General features: G+C 35.1%; 1 protein-coding gene across 6 annotated transcripts in view; it reads right to left on the bottom strand.

Annotated features, from left to right (window-relative positions):
* The window catches only part of TLL1 (tolloid like 1), a 211,956-nt gene that overhangs the window by 90,682 nt on the left and 105,104 nt on the right, over window positions 1–16,170 (bottom strand). For all 6 annotated transcript variants that reach the window (XM_053216743.1, XM_015076828.3, XM_027068568.2 and 3 more), the window contains 2 exons: window positions 14,615–14,793; window positions 3,123–3,228 (listed from right to left, as the gene is read on the bottom strand). In XM_053216743.1, the coding sequence (XP_053072718.1) occupies window positions 3,123–3,228; window positions 14,615–14,793 (285 nt within the window). The remainder of the gene's footprint in view (window positions 1–3,122; window positions 3,229–14,614; window positions 14,794–16,170) is intronic.

Genomic DNA, 16,170 nt, shown 5'->3' on the forward strand with positions numbered 1-16,170 from the left:
AAACATCAAGTCATACCCATTAGGATGGCTACTATTTAAAAAGAGAAAAAGAAAAAAAAAGAGACAATAACACATGTTGGTAAGGATATGGATTAATTGGAACACTTTGTGTACTGCTGTGGGATTGTGAAATGGTGCAGTACTATAGAAAACATGATGAAGTTTCTTCAAAAAATTAAAAATAGAACTACCATATGATCCAGCAATCCTATGTCTGGGTATATATGCAAAATAATTGAAAACAGGATTTGGCAAAGATATTTGCATACCCATATTGATAGCAGTACTATTCACAATAGCCAACAAGTGGAAGCAACTCAAATGTCTATTAGTGGATGAATAGATAAACAAAACACGGTATATACATACAATGGAAAATTATTCAGCCTTGAAAAGGAAGGAAATCCTTTCACATGCTACAACTTGGATAAACCATGAAGACATCATGCTAAATGAAATAAGCCAATCACAAAAGGACAAATACTGTATGATTCTACTTAATGAGGTATCTAAAGTATCCAAGTTCATGGAAACACAAAGTGGAATGGCAGTCACCAGGGGCTGGCAAGAGGGGAAATGGGGCATTATTGTTTAATGGGCACTGGGTTTCAGTTTTGCAAGATGAAAAAGTTCCAAACATCTGTTTCACAACCATGTGAATATACTTAACGTCACTAAGTGTACACTAAAAAATAGTTAAGATTGCAAATTTTATGTTCAGTGTCTTTTAACACACACACACACACACACACAGAGCTTCAAATACTTTGGAGGTGGTGGCTAAGAACTGTGACAACTAATTTTTCTCCTGGAATTCAGTTTTTAAATATATGCACAAGTTAGTAAACATTCTCTTTAAAGATCCAAACAATAAAATAATGCGAATTTCATCAACTCTTCTCACAGGTAGATATAGTTACTTTCACTCTAAGTTCACTGGGAAGACTGAATAGGATAATTTTGGAAGAATAAGACAAATAATGGGTCAAGACTGGCTGGCATGCAGCACCATGGTGTGGGGGGTGGGAGCGATGGACTTCAGGCAGCAAGAGCAGGATGGCTTATGGAAAAGAAGAAAAAGAAGCAATTTAAACATGTAAAAGAAATGCAGAATGAGAGGAAATCTATATTTTAGACTTTGGTATAGATTCATCATCTATAAAAGACAGAAAGAATGAATTATTTTCTCCTCTTTCCACTACCTCCTATGTTGCAAAGAATCAAAAGTCAGTTTAGGTCTAAATAATATAATACACCAACATACGAGAGGTGCCTTGGCTGAACTGGGACCCAAATCCCATTTGTTACATGTTTCTATGGAAAATTCAAGTCCAAACACTGATCTAAAAATAAAGTTTTATAACTCTTTGAGATTAATTTCAAGCCAAATTTATGGGTGTATTTCTACCAAAACTTAAATTCAATTCCAAAAACAGCATATATATTACATATATATTATATCTGTATAACATATATATATACACACACACACACACACAGTCTATAAATATATAAACTACAGGTATAAACCATATATATGTATATATACACACCAGCAGAAAATAATTATTAAATACAGTGAATAATTATTAAAATACAGTTCACACTCAATTTTTTAAATAATATAATTTTGTCTTTTTAAAGGAGCATAATTTAAAAATGTATCTAAGTATTAAAGGCCCATTGACACATCATTCTTTACTTTTTATTAAGAATTATTTTAGGGGCGGGGCGCCTGGGTGGCTCAGTCGGTTAAGCGGCCGACTTCAGGTCGGGTCATGATCTCGCGGTCCCTGAGTTTGAGCCCCGCGTCGGGCTCTGTGCTGACAGCTCAGAGCCTGGAGCCTGTTTCGGATTCTGTGTCTCCCTCTCTCTGACCCTCCCCCATTCATGCTCTGTCTCTCTCTGTCTCAAAAATAAATAAACGTTAAAAAAAAATTAAAAAAAAAAAGAATTATTTTAGGGGGCACCTGGCCGGCTCAGTTGGTGGAGCATGGGACTCTTGATTTCGGGGTTGTAGGTTCAACCTACAACGTGGGCATTGGGTGTAGAGATTACTTAAAAAAAATAAAAATCTTTAAAAAATTAAATATTTTTTTAAAAAAGGATTTATTTTTAAAAGACAGGGGTATTAATTTGAATTTTTTATCTCCTTTCTGACCCTGTCCTTAGAAACAGATGTTTGAGGGGCATCTGGGTGGCTCAGATGGTTAAGCATTGTACTCTTGACTTTGGCTTAGGTCATAATCTCACGGTTTGTGGTTTTGAGTCCTGTGTCTTCTTTCTCTCTCCTTCTCTGCCCCTCCCCCCCAAAATAAATAAACTTAAAAAAAATTAAAAAAAAGAAATAGATGTTAGATGAATTGTGAAGTGGACATAAGTGGACACAAAGAATGAGTTAGAATGGACATATGAGTGTAAAATGAGCATAAATGGGGAAAGGGGATGATTTCAATGATTTGACAGATCTAAATTCCTTACCTGGGAACTATTTGCTCGATGACGTCATCTTTAGAATAAAGTTACTGAAACCGAAATTTATTGCGTTCTTTAAAAATAGCATTAAATCTTTAATGAAATGAATTTAAGGTTAATAAGTGGTGAAATTCTAAATTACATGAGGCAAAATATCTTCATAATATGTTCTTTGAGAATTAAATTAGTTAAGCACCTTTCAAGCATAACTAGTAGTTGAGCAATAGAAAATACACAGTAGAGAACACAACTTAAATAGAGAATAAACATTCCAACTCAACAACCAAGTACCCTATGTGATTTGTGAATGCCTAAGTTTCCTTAAATGATGCTATGCCAACTTAAAATACTGATTGGTTTAATAATAATTTTCATTGGACTTTTAAAATTGACTTAGGAATATAAAATAGTTTTAATTAATTCATACCATTTTAATTTTTAATCTGAATGTATTTGATAGGAAATGTGAAAGCATGTTTTTAAAATCTCAAATGCTGGTGTTGGCTATAAACCTTAATTGAGTATTCTTGTACTTGAGGGAAACAGTATTTGAAAGAGCTTCAAGTTCTAATGTTAAGCATAGCTTTGTCAGGAGCCACACGGAGGAAAGGAATTAAAAGTCAAAAGGTATAACCTGAGACTCCAACCTTGAGAAGGTGTTCCTGGCATAGTGCATGATACTGTCAAAATCGTATCTTTCTCCAAGTGAGTTTACTTCTCCAGGCTCCATCTTCAGAAAATTGTATTCTTGACCTAAGAAACATTTCAGAAGCTTTTTAGCAGACAGAGACAAGAACAGAAGAGCCCCTCCTAAGCCTGCATCTGCTTTTTACTAAATGCAAGTTGCAGCTAAATGCGAACACCCAGGTACGTGCAAAAGTATGCATGCTGTTTTCACTTAACATCACGTTGAAACATTAATACTGAATTTCATTAATAAGTTAATTTGGGGGGGAAAAGGTGGATTATCAAAAACATACTTTGGATTGTTTTGCATGTATATGCTTTATGTTCTTATACTTTTTTTTTTAATCTCACTGCTTTTTTCAACACTGCAGGAATGATTATAAAAAGTTACATCGTTACCAAATGGGACTCCCCCTTTCTCTTAGGACTTACATTTTCCAAGATCAACCAAAATTATCTTTTGCTTTAGAGTCTTTCTCTGGAACACTGAGAAAAATATAAAAAGAGTATTTGCATGTACACATAACACTGCAGGCTTTAGCTATGTGACTTTGTCACTAAAGGCAAAAACAATAGCAGCAGATTTCACTCAAAATTGAAACAAGATTCTCTCTGATTAATCCATTCCAACCTCTACTTGGAGGGTGTTTTGATCGGGAAGAATATGCTTGAGAACTTAATAATTTATTTTTGCTTTACTTTTCACAACTGTTATTTTAACTTCTGGACATTTTCCTTTTAATAGGTTTCTCAACTGGTTGTTTATATCTGTATTGTTACACGGTTTCTTGAAATTTGAAAATAACAGACTTAGATTTGTACATCCATGGCAGTTGTTCCAGAAACAGAGAATTTCCTCAGATAGAGATGAGACCTCAGTGACTCTGTTTTCATAATTTCAGTAGCCAAAGACAGCTGCTTTAGTGGCTCACGTAACTTAAAAAGCTTTGAAAGATCAAAATGTAAAGGTGAGCTCCTAGAATTCCAAATTCAAGGTTCCAACTTAAAATGGAACAACACTCATCTAACTATGTTTTTATTCCACTCATCTAACTAGCTTTGTATTCTAGAGTACAACACTCATCTAACTAGGTTTTTATTCCAACTGCCATATTACTATGAAAAATATAAATATCACATTAATAAAATTTTCCTAACGACAATAAAGAAATAGAGTGATACCAAAGTATAGTATGTCTTCTGCATGTGATAAGGAAAAGTGGTGTGCTCAGCACTAACGATTAAAGAATCATCCTGAAGTGACAGAACCCAAGTCCCAGACTAAAGTGTTTTGGTCTATCTTTCAATTAATTCACACATTAGCTAGTTTTTAATGAGCTAACCAGCTTGTACAGTGAAATATGTGTTCCACAAATCTCTGATGTGCCTATTTGTACTATAACTATTTTCAGGAAATATTCTGTATTCTTGCCAACCTCTCACAGAAGCAACTGTTAAAACTCTCTTCTTCATAAGGAATAAGTATGTTTTAACATATCCAGTTCTGAGGTGAGGTTTTCATAAAGCTATGGAGTTGATTTTATAGATACTAATCTATGCCCAGTGGAGAGTGGAGATTTCAAAATTCAAGCACACTATGGGAAGATATTCTCTAGTTAAAGCAAAATGCTTCATAAAAATTTCTGAAAGTGGAACATTAAGCAACTTTAGTCATAGATTCTGAGGCATATAATTGAGCACTTAACATGCAGGTGACTCAGTGTTTTGTGCTAAATAAAAACAATATAACCATACATGGTCCAAATAAAGAAAACTTAACTTATTTCATGAATAAAGGGAAGAAGACCAGAGATACAGAGAACCAGGGGAACTCACCCTAAACAATTAAAAAAAAAAAAAGATGATAAACCTTCTTCTTGAAGGCATATTCTAAAATGGATTAAAGTGGGGCACCTAGACAGCTCAGCTGGTTAAGCATCTGACCCTTGGTTTCAGCTCGGGTCATGATGTCATAGTGATTCCAGTTCAGATCATGATCTCGCGGTTCATGAGTTCAAGCCCTGCATTGGGCTTTGCACTGATAATGCAGAGCCTGCTTGGGATTCTCTCTTCCTCTCTCTCTCTCTCCCCATTGCTCTTTCTCTGCCCCTCCCCTGCTTGTTCTCTCTCTCTTTCTCAAAATAAATAGAGAAACTTAAAAAAAAATAAAAATAAAATGAAGTAATGCAATCCTTGTAACAATCTGGTTCCTATTGTAGTTACTAATTTTGCATATAAATGTGAGGCTAAAGTCTGCACTTATTAGACATTGCCCTTGAATAACAGTTGATCTTAAGTTTCTGAGCCAGAGCAAGTCATAAATTTGTTGAAGATTAATCTCCAGCATGAACTCTTTCATACTAGAATTGCCCTGCTACACTAGTTCCAAATACTCAGAAAATCTCACACAATAAATTCTTTCTTTTCCATTTGCCTGAATGTTGAGTCACCCAGAGTATGAATAGCCATAATTTCCTAAGCACTGTGTTAAGTATTATACATTTATATACTACTTACATATTTCTTGCTTGTTTTAAATACATCCTTATGTTAAAACAGAGTCCTGTTATTAAGAGTAAGAATCATTCTTGAAAGTTACTTCCTTTATAAGATGTTTTCTCCACGTAATAAAAGAAACTTAATAGCTATGGTTAACAGCAAACTTCTCATTAATTGATAGTTGAAATCATTTCCTGAAATATTGTCTCCTTTTTATTTCTTTCTTAATGATATAAAGTAAGATGAACTTTGATAGCTGGCTCAGGCATTTGAGCCTCCTATATTGGGAGTAAACGTTTGCTTTACTTCTCCTTGATAATCAACACTACAAATGATTTCATCATTTTTTAAACTGATGTACAATTGACATACAATATTATATTAGTTTCATGTGTACAACATAGTGATTAGATGCTTGTATACACTGCAAACTGGTCACCACAATAAATCTAATCACCATCAATCACCATGCGGAGTTAATAAAATGCTGACTGAATTCCCTGTGCGGTACATTACATCTCCATGACTTACTTATTTTATAACTGGAAGTTTATACTTCTTGATTCTGTTTACCTACTTCATATCCCCAAATCCCCTCTCCTTTGGCAACCACCACTCTATTCTCTGTATCTATGAATCTCAGTTTTGTTCTGGTTTATGCGTTTGTTAGTTTTGTTTTTTAGATTCCAATTAGAATTGAAATCATGCAGATTTGTCTTTCTCTGTCTGACTTATTTCACTTAGCATAATACCCTCAAGGTCCATCAATGTTGTCACAAATGGCAAGATTTCATTTTTCATGACTGAGTAATATACCAGTGTGTGTGTGTGTGTGTGTGTGTGTGTGTGTGTGTGTGAGAGAGAGAGAGAGAGAGAGAGAGAGAGAGAGAGAGAGAGAGAGGGAGAGAGACAGAGGTCTTCTTTATTCATTCATTTATTGACGGATGGATACTTAAGTTGTTTTCCTATTTTGACTACTGTGGATAATGCTGTAATGGAGACAGGGATGCATATATCTTCTTGAATTGGTAATTTTGTTTTCTTTGCATAGATACCAAGAAGTGGAATTGTTGGATCATATGGTAGTTCTATTTTTAATTTATTGAAGAACCTCCATCCTGTTTTCTATGGTATCTTCACCAGTGCATGAAGACTCCCTTATCTCCATATCCTTCCAAGACTTGTTATCTCTTGTCTTTTTTATAAAAGCTGTTTTAACAGGTATGAGATGATATCTGATTGTAGTTTTATTTTGCATTTCCCTGATGATTAATGATGTTGAACATCTTTTCATGTGCCTGTTGCCTATCTGTATGTCTTCTTTGGAAAAATGTCTATTCAGAGCCTCTGTCCATTTTTTAACCAGATTATATTTTGTTGTTAAGTTGTATGAGTTCTTTATATATTTTGGGTGCTAATAACCCCTTATCAGATATTCGATTTGCAAATGTCTTTTCCCATTCAGCAAGTTGCCTTCCATTTTATTGACGGATTCTTTCACTACGCAGAAGTGTTTTAGTTTGTTGTAGACACATTTATTTTTCCTTTTATTACCTTTGCATTTGGAATCAGATCAAAAAAAAAAAAAAAAAAAAAAACATTGCTAAGCCTAAAGTCAAAGAGCTTACTGCCAATGTTTTCTTCTAGGAATTTTATGGTTCCAGGTCTTACTTTGGACTTTAATCCATTTTGAGTTAATTTTTGTGAATGGTGGAAGATAGTGGTCCACTTTCATTCTTCTACATGTAGCTGTCCCGTTTTCCCAGCACCAATTATTGAAGAAACTATCCTCTCCTCATTGCATTGTTCTTGCTCCTTTTGCTATAGATTAATTGATCACATATGTTTTAGTTTATTTCTAGGCACACTATTCTGTTCCACTGATCTATGAGTCTGTTTTTAAGCCGGTACCATACGGTTTTGATTACTGTAATTGCGTAGTATAGTTTGAAATCAGGGAGCATGATACTTCTGGTTTTTTCTTTCTCAAGATTGCTTTGTCTATTCAGAGTCTATTGCGACTCCATACAAATTTTAGCATTATTTGCTCTAGGTCTCTAAAAATTGCCATTAGAATTTTCATAGGGATTGCACTGAATCCGTATATTGCTTTGGGTAGCATGGATATTTAACGATATTAATTCTTCAATCCATGAACATGGAATATGTTTTTACTTATCTGTGTTTTCCTCAATTTCTTTCATCAGTGTCTTACTAGTCTTCAGTATACAAGTCTTTCACTCCCCTGGTTAAACATATTCCAAGGTATTTTATACCATCTGATGCAATCATAAATGATTGTTTTCTTGATTTCTCTTTCTGATAATTTATTAGTGTATAGAAATACAATAGTTTTATATATTAATTTTGTATTCCACAAAATTTACTGAATTCATTTATTGGCACCAGGAGTTATTTTGGTGGAGCCTTTAGTTTCCTACAAATAGCATCATGTCATCTATAAATAGTGGCCATTTTACTTCCTTTCCAAATTGTATGCCTTTTACTTCTTTTTCTGATTGAACTGCTGTAGCTAGAACTTCCAATAGTATTTTGAATAAAAGTGCCAAAAGTGTCTTGCTCCTGACCTTACAGGAAACACTTTCAGTTTTTCAGCACTGAGTAAGATATTAGCTGTGATTTTGTGATATATGGTCTTTATTATGTCAAAGTACATTCCCTCTATACCCACTTTGTTGAGAGTTTTATTATAAATAGATGTTGAATTTTCTCAAGTGCTTTTTCTGTATCTTTTTAATTGATCATATGATTTCTATGTTTTGTGGGGTTTTTGTTTCCAATAATTATTTTTTAATATAATTTATTGTCAAATTGATTAACATACAGTGTGCTTTTGGTTTTGGAGGTAGATTCCCGTGATTCATCGCTTACATACAACACCCAGTGCTCATCTCAACAAGTGCCCTCCTCAACTCCAATCACCCATTTTCTCCTCATTTTTATATTTTGTTAATGTGGTATATTGCATTGGTTAATTTGCACGTTTGAGCCATCCTTGCATCCCTGGAATAAAATGCATTTGATCATAGTGTATGATCCTTTTAATGGATTATTTTGGTTTATTAATATTTGCTAATACTTTACTGGGGATTTTTGCATCTATATTCATCAGGGATATTGGCCTGTAATTTTCCTTTTTTGTGCTGCCCTTGTCTGGTTTTAGTATTAGAGTAATGCTGACTTTGTAAAATGAGTTCAGAAGCATTTCATCCTCTTCAATTTTTTGGAATAGTTTGAGAAGGATAGGTATTACGTCTTCTTTGAATATTAAGTAGAATTTACCAATGAAGCATTCTGGTCCTGGACTTTTGTATGTTGGGAGTTTTTAGTTACTAATTCAATCTCTTTATAAGTAATTAGTATATTCAGGTTTTCTATTTCCTTATGATTCAGTCTTGAAAGATTGTATGTTTCTAGGAACATAACTAATTCTTCCAGGTCACCCTATATGCTTACCTATAATTGTTCATATTAGTCTAATGATCCTTTGTATTGCTATGGTATCAGTTGTTACTTCTATTTCATTTCTAATTTTATTTATTTGAGCTTTCTCTTTTTCCTGGTGAGTCTAACTGAAGGTTTATCAATTTTACCTTTTCAAAGACCTAACTTTTAATTTCATTGATCTTTTCTATTATCTATTAAGTTCTATTCCATTTATTATTTCCTTTCTTCTACTAACTTTGGCTTCATTTGTTCTTTTTCCAGTTCCTTTGCGTGTAAAGTTAGATTGTTTATTTGAGCTTTTTTTTTTGTTTTGTTTTGTTTTTTTTGTTTCTTGAGATAGGCCTGTATTGCTATGAACTTAACCTCTTATAATTACTTTACTGCATTCCATGGATTTTGGTATATCATATTTCTATTTTCCTTTGTATCTAGGTATTTTTTAATTTCTCTTTTAAATTCTTCAATGACTCAGTGGAGAAAACATCTTTTTTCCATTCCTTCACTTTCAGTCTGGTGTCCTTAGTTCTTAAGTGAGTCTCTTATAGGCAACATATAAGTGAGTAGTTTTTAAAATATTCAGCCACTTTATATCTTTTGATGGGAGTATTTAGTCCATTTACATTTAAAGTAATTATTGATAGGTACGTACTTATTGCCATCTTGTTGACTGTTTTCTGGCTGATTCTGTAATTCCTCTCTGTTCCTTTCTTCTTGTCTTTCTTTTTATCCTTGTGGTTTGATACCTTTCCTTAGTGTTATATTTAGATTCCTTTCTCATTTTCTTTTGGGTATTCACTATAAGTGTTTGCTTATGGTTACTGTCAGATTCACATATAACATCCTATGTATATAACAGTCTATTTTAAGTTGATAGCAACTTAAATTTGAATACATTCCAAAACTACATTCTTACTCCCCCCTGCCCATGTTTTGCTTTTGATACCACATTTTCAATCTTTTTATTTTATGTACCTTTGAACTGATTATTATAGTTAATCTATCTTTTTCTTTTGACCTATCTTTATCAGTTATTAACCTGTTACCTTTACTATACATTTTCTTTTCCCAGTGACATTTTTACTTTTTATGTTTTATTGTCATTAATTACCGTCAGTACTTTTCTATTTAAAGAAGTCCTTTTAGGGGTACTTGGATGGCTCAGTCAGTTAAGTGTCTGACTTCAGCTCAGGTCATGTTCTCACGGTTTGTGAGTTCAAGCACCACGTCAGGCTCTGTGCTAACAGCTCAGAGCCTGGAGCCTGCTTTGGATTCTGTGTCTCTCTGTCTCTCTGCCCTCCTCCATTCATGCTCTGTTTCTCTCCCTCTCTCTCAAAAATAAATAAACATTAAAACAATTTAAAAAAGAAGTCCTTTTACAGTTTCTTGTAAGTCTGGCTTAATGGTTATGGATTCCTTTAAAGTTTTGCTTGTCTGGAAAACTCTCTCTCCTTCAATTCTGAATAACTTTGCTTGGTAGAATATTCTTGGTTGGAAGGTTTCCCGCCCCCCCCCCCCACTCCTTTCAGTATTTTGAATAGGTCATGCCACTCTCTTCTGTTCTGCTAAAGTTTCTTCTAAAAATTCTGCTGATGGCTTTATGGGATTTCCCTTGTATATAAGCTTTTTCCCTTGCTACTTTTAAGATTATCTCTTTGTATTTAACTTTTGATGTTTTAATTAGAAGGTGTCTTGGTGTGGACCTCTTTGGGTTCATCTTATTTGAAACTCTATGGGCTTCCTGGAGCTGGATGTCTGTTTCCATCCCCAGATTAGGGAAGTTTTCAGCCATGATTTCTTCAGATAACCTTTCTGTTCCTTTCACTCTCTTCTCTTTCTGGGACTCCTATATGCAGATACTATTCTAATTAATGTTGTCCCATAAGTCCCTCAAGATATTCCACCTTTTTAAATTCTTTTTTCGTTTTGCTACTCTAAGTGAGCTCCATTGCTTTGCCTTTCAATTCTCTGATCCATTCTTCTGCTTTATCCACTCTATTGTTGAACCCCTTTAGTGTATTTTTCATCCATTATTGTATTCTTCAACCCTGTAACTTCTATTTGGTACTTTCTCATATTTTCTTTGTTTAAGTTCTCATTGTATTCATCCATTCTTCTCCCTGGTGAAGTGAGCAACGTTCTGGCCATTACTTTGAACTTTTTATCAGGTAGACTATGTATCTCTGTTTCATTAAGATCATTATCTGAGGTTTTGTCTTGTCTTTCATTTGAAATATATTCCCCTGTCTCATTTTGCCTCTTCTGTATTTGTTCCCGTGTATGAGGCAGAACAGCTACATCTCCCAGTCTCGAAGAACGGGCTTTGTGTAGAAGATGACCCATGAGGCCCAGGAACAAAATCCCCTTGGCTACCAGAGCCAGACACTCCAAGGTATCCCCTGTGTGGGGTACATGCACCCACCAGTGGTGGCAGAGCCACAGCCATGGCTGTGAGGTGCTTGCCCGGCTGTGGTATGGCTATGGCACAGGAGGGGTAGGGCATTTGCCTAGCTGTGGTAGATCTGTGCTTTGGGAGGGAAAGCCTCTTGTCTGGCTGACTGTGACATGGTTCTAGTGTGGGGAAGGGTGCTCTCCCAGCTGGCTGTGGCATAGCTGAGGCACGGTGAGGGGGTCTGCGCCTACCTGCGCAAGCAGGTTAGGCAGACATTGCTAAAATGGCACCCACCAGTGTCGGCATTAGCAAGGAGAAAGAGGTTGAAAAAAATGGCACCTACCACTCCTTCTGTCCCTGGAGAGTCCCAACACATTCCTTCCTGTCTAGTGGTCACTTTACAATTAGTCATTGGGTCTGCTTCACATAAGGACTAGGTGCTTTTCAAGCTGCTGTTTTTGCACTGGGTCATAGGGTGCGTGAGTCTGCATGTGAGCCCCTTAAAGGCAGGTTCTCCGTTCCTTCCAGTTCTATTCTTCTCCTGGATACAATCCCTCATGGTTTTATGTTTGGGGGGCTCATCTTTCCCGTGCAGGACCCAAAGGTTGAGGTGTCTGATGTAGGGCCCAAACCCCTTGCTCCACAGGGGGAAGTGCTGTACTTTTGAGATCTCATCTGATTAGGGGTCATCAGGCCTAGAACTGGATTTTTTGGCAGCAGGTATGTCTCCACCTCTCCTACCCTCTCTCCATGTGGGTCTTTAATCCTTTGTTGGAGAGGCCCTGTTCATCTAGTTATCAAGATATTTTCAGAGAAAGTATTCCATGTATAGCTGTAGTTTGTTGTGTCCATGGCAGGAAGTGAGTTCAGGATATTTTTAGACTGCCATCTGGAACCACCTCTCCTCTTCTCCTACTTTATCAGTCTTGAAATGACCTCTTCCCTAGGACATCATATTCAATGATTTTTCTTCTACCTTTTAGACCAAACCTTATTGGTCTTTGGGGGGATTTTTTGCCATCTCCTACTTTCTATCCTCAGGTGTATTTTCCTCTCCCTTCAATATTTCCCTAGACAGTCAAATCTACCATCAAATTTCCTTCTCTAGATACAGCCTGAAGTTTAGACTCACTTTTCCTTTGTGTACTAACCACTTCCATTTGGATAATCCAATGGCTTCTCAAAATCAAGGATTTGCTAAATAAAATCATTATCTGTCTTTCTCACTCTAAAAATTATGTTGCTTTATCCATATTTCTTCCTTCATTTGATGATGTCACCATTCATCCTGTTGCCTAAAAATAAATCCTTGAAGATTTTCCTTCCTATGTTAGTGTTCCTCTTAAAATATATTTGAAAGGTCATTGCCTCTTATTCTTCTTGAACTGCACTTCCTTGACTGAAGACTTAGTCATCTCTTATAAGTTACTTATTTAATCTTCTTATAGGTTTCCTTAACTTAAGTTCATCCTCCCCACCTCAACTTTCCCATCCTCAGTTAAGGATCTCAAAGCCGAAAGAATTCTTTTTTTTTTTATCTTTTTTTTTAAAAAATCAGAACTTGTCCTGCTTTCAATCACCAATTATTCTCAGTAGCTAAAAGATAAAATCCGGGGCACCTGGGTTGCTCAGTTGGTTAATCGCCAGTCTTCGGCTCAGGTCAAGAGTTCAAGCCCTGCATCAGTCCCTGTGCTGACAGCTCAGAGCCTGGAGCCTGCTTCAGATTCTGCGTGTGTCTCTCTCTCTGCCCCTCCCCCCACTCACACTCTGTCTCTCCCTCTCTCTCTCTCAAAAATGAATAAATATTAAAAAAAAAAAGATAAAATCTAAGTTCCCTAGCTTCACATAGAATATCCCCTATGATGTAACCTCATTAGGTAATTACCAACTCATCTCCCATTTGCAACATACCATGTAGCCATAATGGGAAAATAAAAATGATTTGATTTTCTATAATTATAGCTATGATCATGATTTTTTTACAGCTTAAAATTCTATAACTCTTCGGTGCACTTTCAATACTTCTACTTTACTTCCAAATTTCAGTTCCTTTGTGACATCTCCCTTGACTCACCAAGGCATTTTGTTACATGTTGCTTGGACTTTATGGTATTCTCATCATATGACTATAATTACTCTTCTCACCCACTTACAATCATGTATATATATGCACATACCCCACATTAAGCCTTATATTTTTCATCACAGCATTTTCAACATCTAACAATGCCTCAATAAATAATTAGAACCAAACATGTGATGAGCAAATACATAGATCAATACCATTAATTACAAGAAATTCTAAGGAATTCAATGTTTGTAACTTAAAACTTGCCACGAATAAAGAAATAAGGACAAATATTTACTTTTCTAATGCTTGAAATACATATGACCTTATAAGATGATTCCAAAAAACAGAATTCATCTTTTGGTAAATGAAATGTACTGATCTTTAAGAATTTATGAAAGTTAAATAAAAAGCTTTAAAATAAGGTTATTATCACACATCAACTATCAGAGAAAATTAAATTTTAATTATATCTGATATTTCAACTACTGAAAAAATTCTTAAGAATTTATCTTCAGGGTAGTTGAAGGAGAATTCTCAAAGAAACTATTTAGACTATCCCAGAAATGACTCATTTCCCTGAAATTTTCTCCAAAAATTGTCCCTGGTATAATATAGATTTCTATGGTAGCAGCACATTTCATGTCAAACCTGGGATCTTTTCTAAATCCCTACCACATAAAGTATAGAGCTAAGTATTAAAAATGCTGTAAATAATTTAATACTATCAATTTGTGGTTCAATAGCCTACACCCATTCTTGGAAAGCACAGAAGTTTAGAAATAAAACAGCTAAACCTTAAGAAAAAAGATCAAGCATAAAAAGTACCTAAGATCATCCAGTCTGAAGGAAAACAAATTAAAAATATAATACCATCATGGGTATTTTTTTAATCAGCAAAATGCTGATTCTACCATATCGAAAAAAATCAGTTCACATTTTTTTAAGAAAAACTTAAATAAATACTGTAAACACAACTAAAAGATATTCTGTCAACCTTAAACCCAACATATTCTAAAGCCTCTCACCTGGCTGGATGTTTTCTCTTATGATAGTGACATGGTTATCTCGATCTGGTCGTGTGTGTTCATGCCAAAAGCCTATCACATGGCCCAATTCATGAACAACAATTCCAAATTTATCACAGTTCTTGCCAATAGAGATTGCCTGAGGCCCATTTCCACGCCGACCCACATAAGAGCAGCATCTGCAATAAAGGAGAAAAGGGAGATGGTGGTGGAAATGATAAATGAGTTACAGTAAATGAATAAATGAAACTTTGGCAAGAATTACGATGGCCTACAAAGCCCAATACATTCAGAGGCAGAACAGCCTTTCATCAATAAATACAGCCCATTTCTAATATCCTGGTAAACTTACATACAACACACATCCCCACATAATCACTGGAAGTGCTTTTTCACTAACTCATATGTTACAAGATATGCCTTCAATCATCACTGGGAGAATTCAAAAGATATCAGAAAATCAAATACTTATGATGGTGATTAATGTGCTAAACCCACAATTAATTATCAGCCCATATTTAATACTAATATAGTTTTTTATTCTCAAAATCCATCTACTGTGGTAAGTAACTACTTTGTCACTATGGTTACCTGGCAATAATCCATTATTTCAGTTTTGAATATAAAAACAAAGTTTATTTTTCCTCTTTAAGAAAAACAGAATTAAATTTCTTTATGAAAGAAAGACAGTTAATCAAAAACGTAGGAGTTACTTTTCCTACTCATGGGAGAATTTATCTCAAGAAGAATGAAGGAAAATTAGTTTCAAAAGGTAAATTATCTAAAGTTAACTGGTGAAGAAAAATCAACAGCCGGCATAATTATGAAATTTGCTAATATAAATATAATTATATCTAAAACTTTGATAGTTAAGGTTTACATTAAAATGCTTATCTATAGAATCACACCCTGAGACATCAATTGAGGGTAAGTAATTGGTCTTGTATAGTTGGTGATCATGATACACAAGATGCCAAACAATTTTGTATTTCTTTTTATTTCTTTTTATTTCCTCTTTATTTTTTTAAAATAAGAAATTTATTGTCAAATTGGTTTCCATACAACACCCAGTGCTCATCCCAACAGGTGCCCTCCTCAATACCCATCACCCACTCGCCTCTCCCTCCCACCCCCATCAACCCTCAGTTTGTTCTCAGTTTTTAAGAGTCTCTTATGTTTTGGCTCCCTCCCTCTCTAACCTCTTTTTTTTTTTCCTTCCCCTGACCCATGGTCTTCTGTTAAGTTTCTCAGGATCCATACAAGAGTGAAAACATATGGTATCTGTCTGTCTTTCTCTGTATGACTTATTTTTCACTTAGCGTAACACTCTCCAGTTCCATCCACGTTGCTACAAAAGGCCATGTTTCATTCTTTCTCATTGCCACGTAGTATTCCATTGTGTATATAAACCACAATTTCTTTATCCATTCATCAGTTGATGGACATTTAGGGTCTTTCCCTAATTTGGCTATTGTTGAAAGTGCTGCTATAAACATTGGGGTACAAGTGCCCCTATGCATCAGTGCTCCTGTATTCCTTGGGTCAATTCCTAGCAG

Source organism: Acinonyx jubatus, chromosome B1 (genome assembly GCF_027475565.1).
Source record: "Acinonyx jubatus isolate Ajub_Pintada_27869175 chromosome B1, VMU_Ajub_asm_v1.0, whole genome shotgun sequence".
Lineage (NCBI taxonomy): Eukaryota > Metazoa > Chordata > Mammalia > Carnivora > Felidae > Acinonyx > Acinonyx jubatus.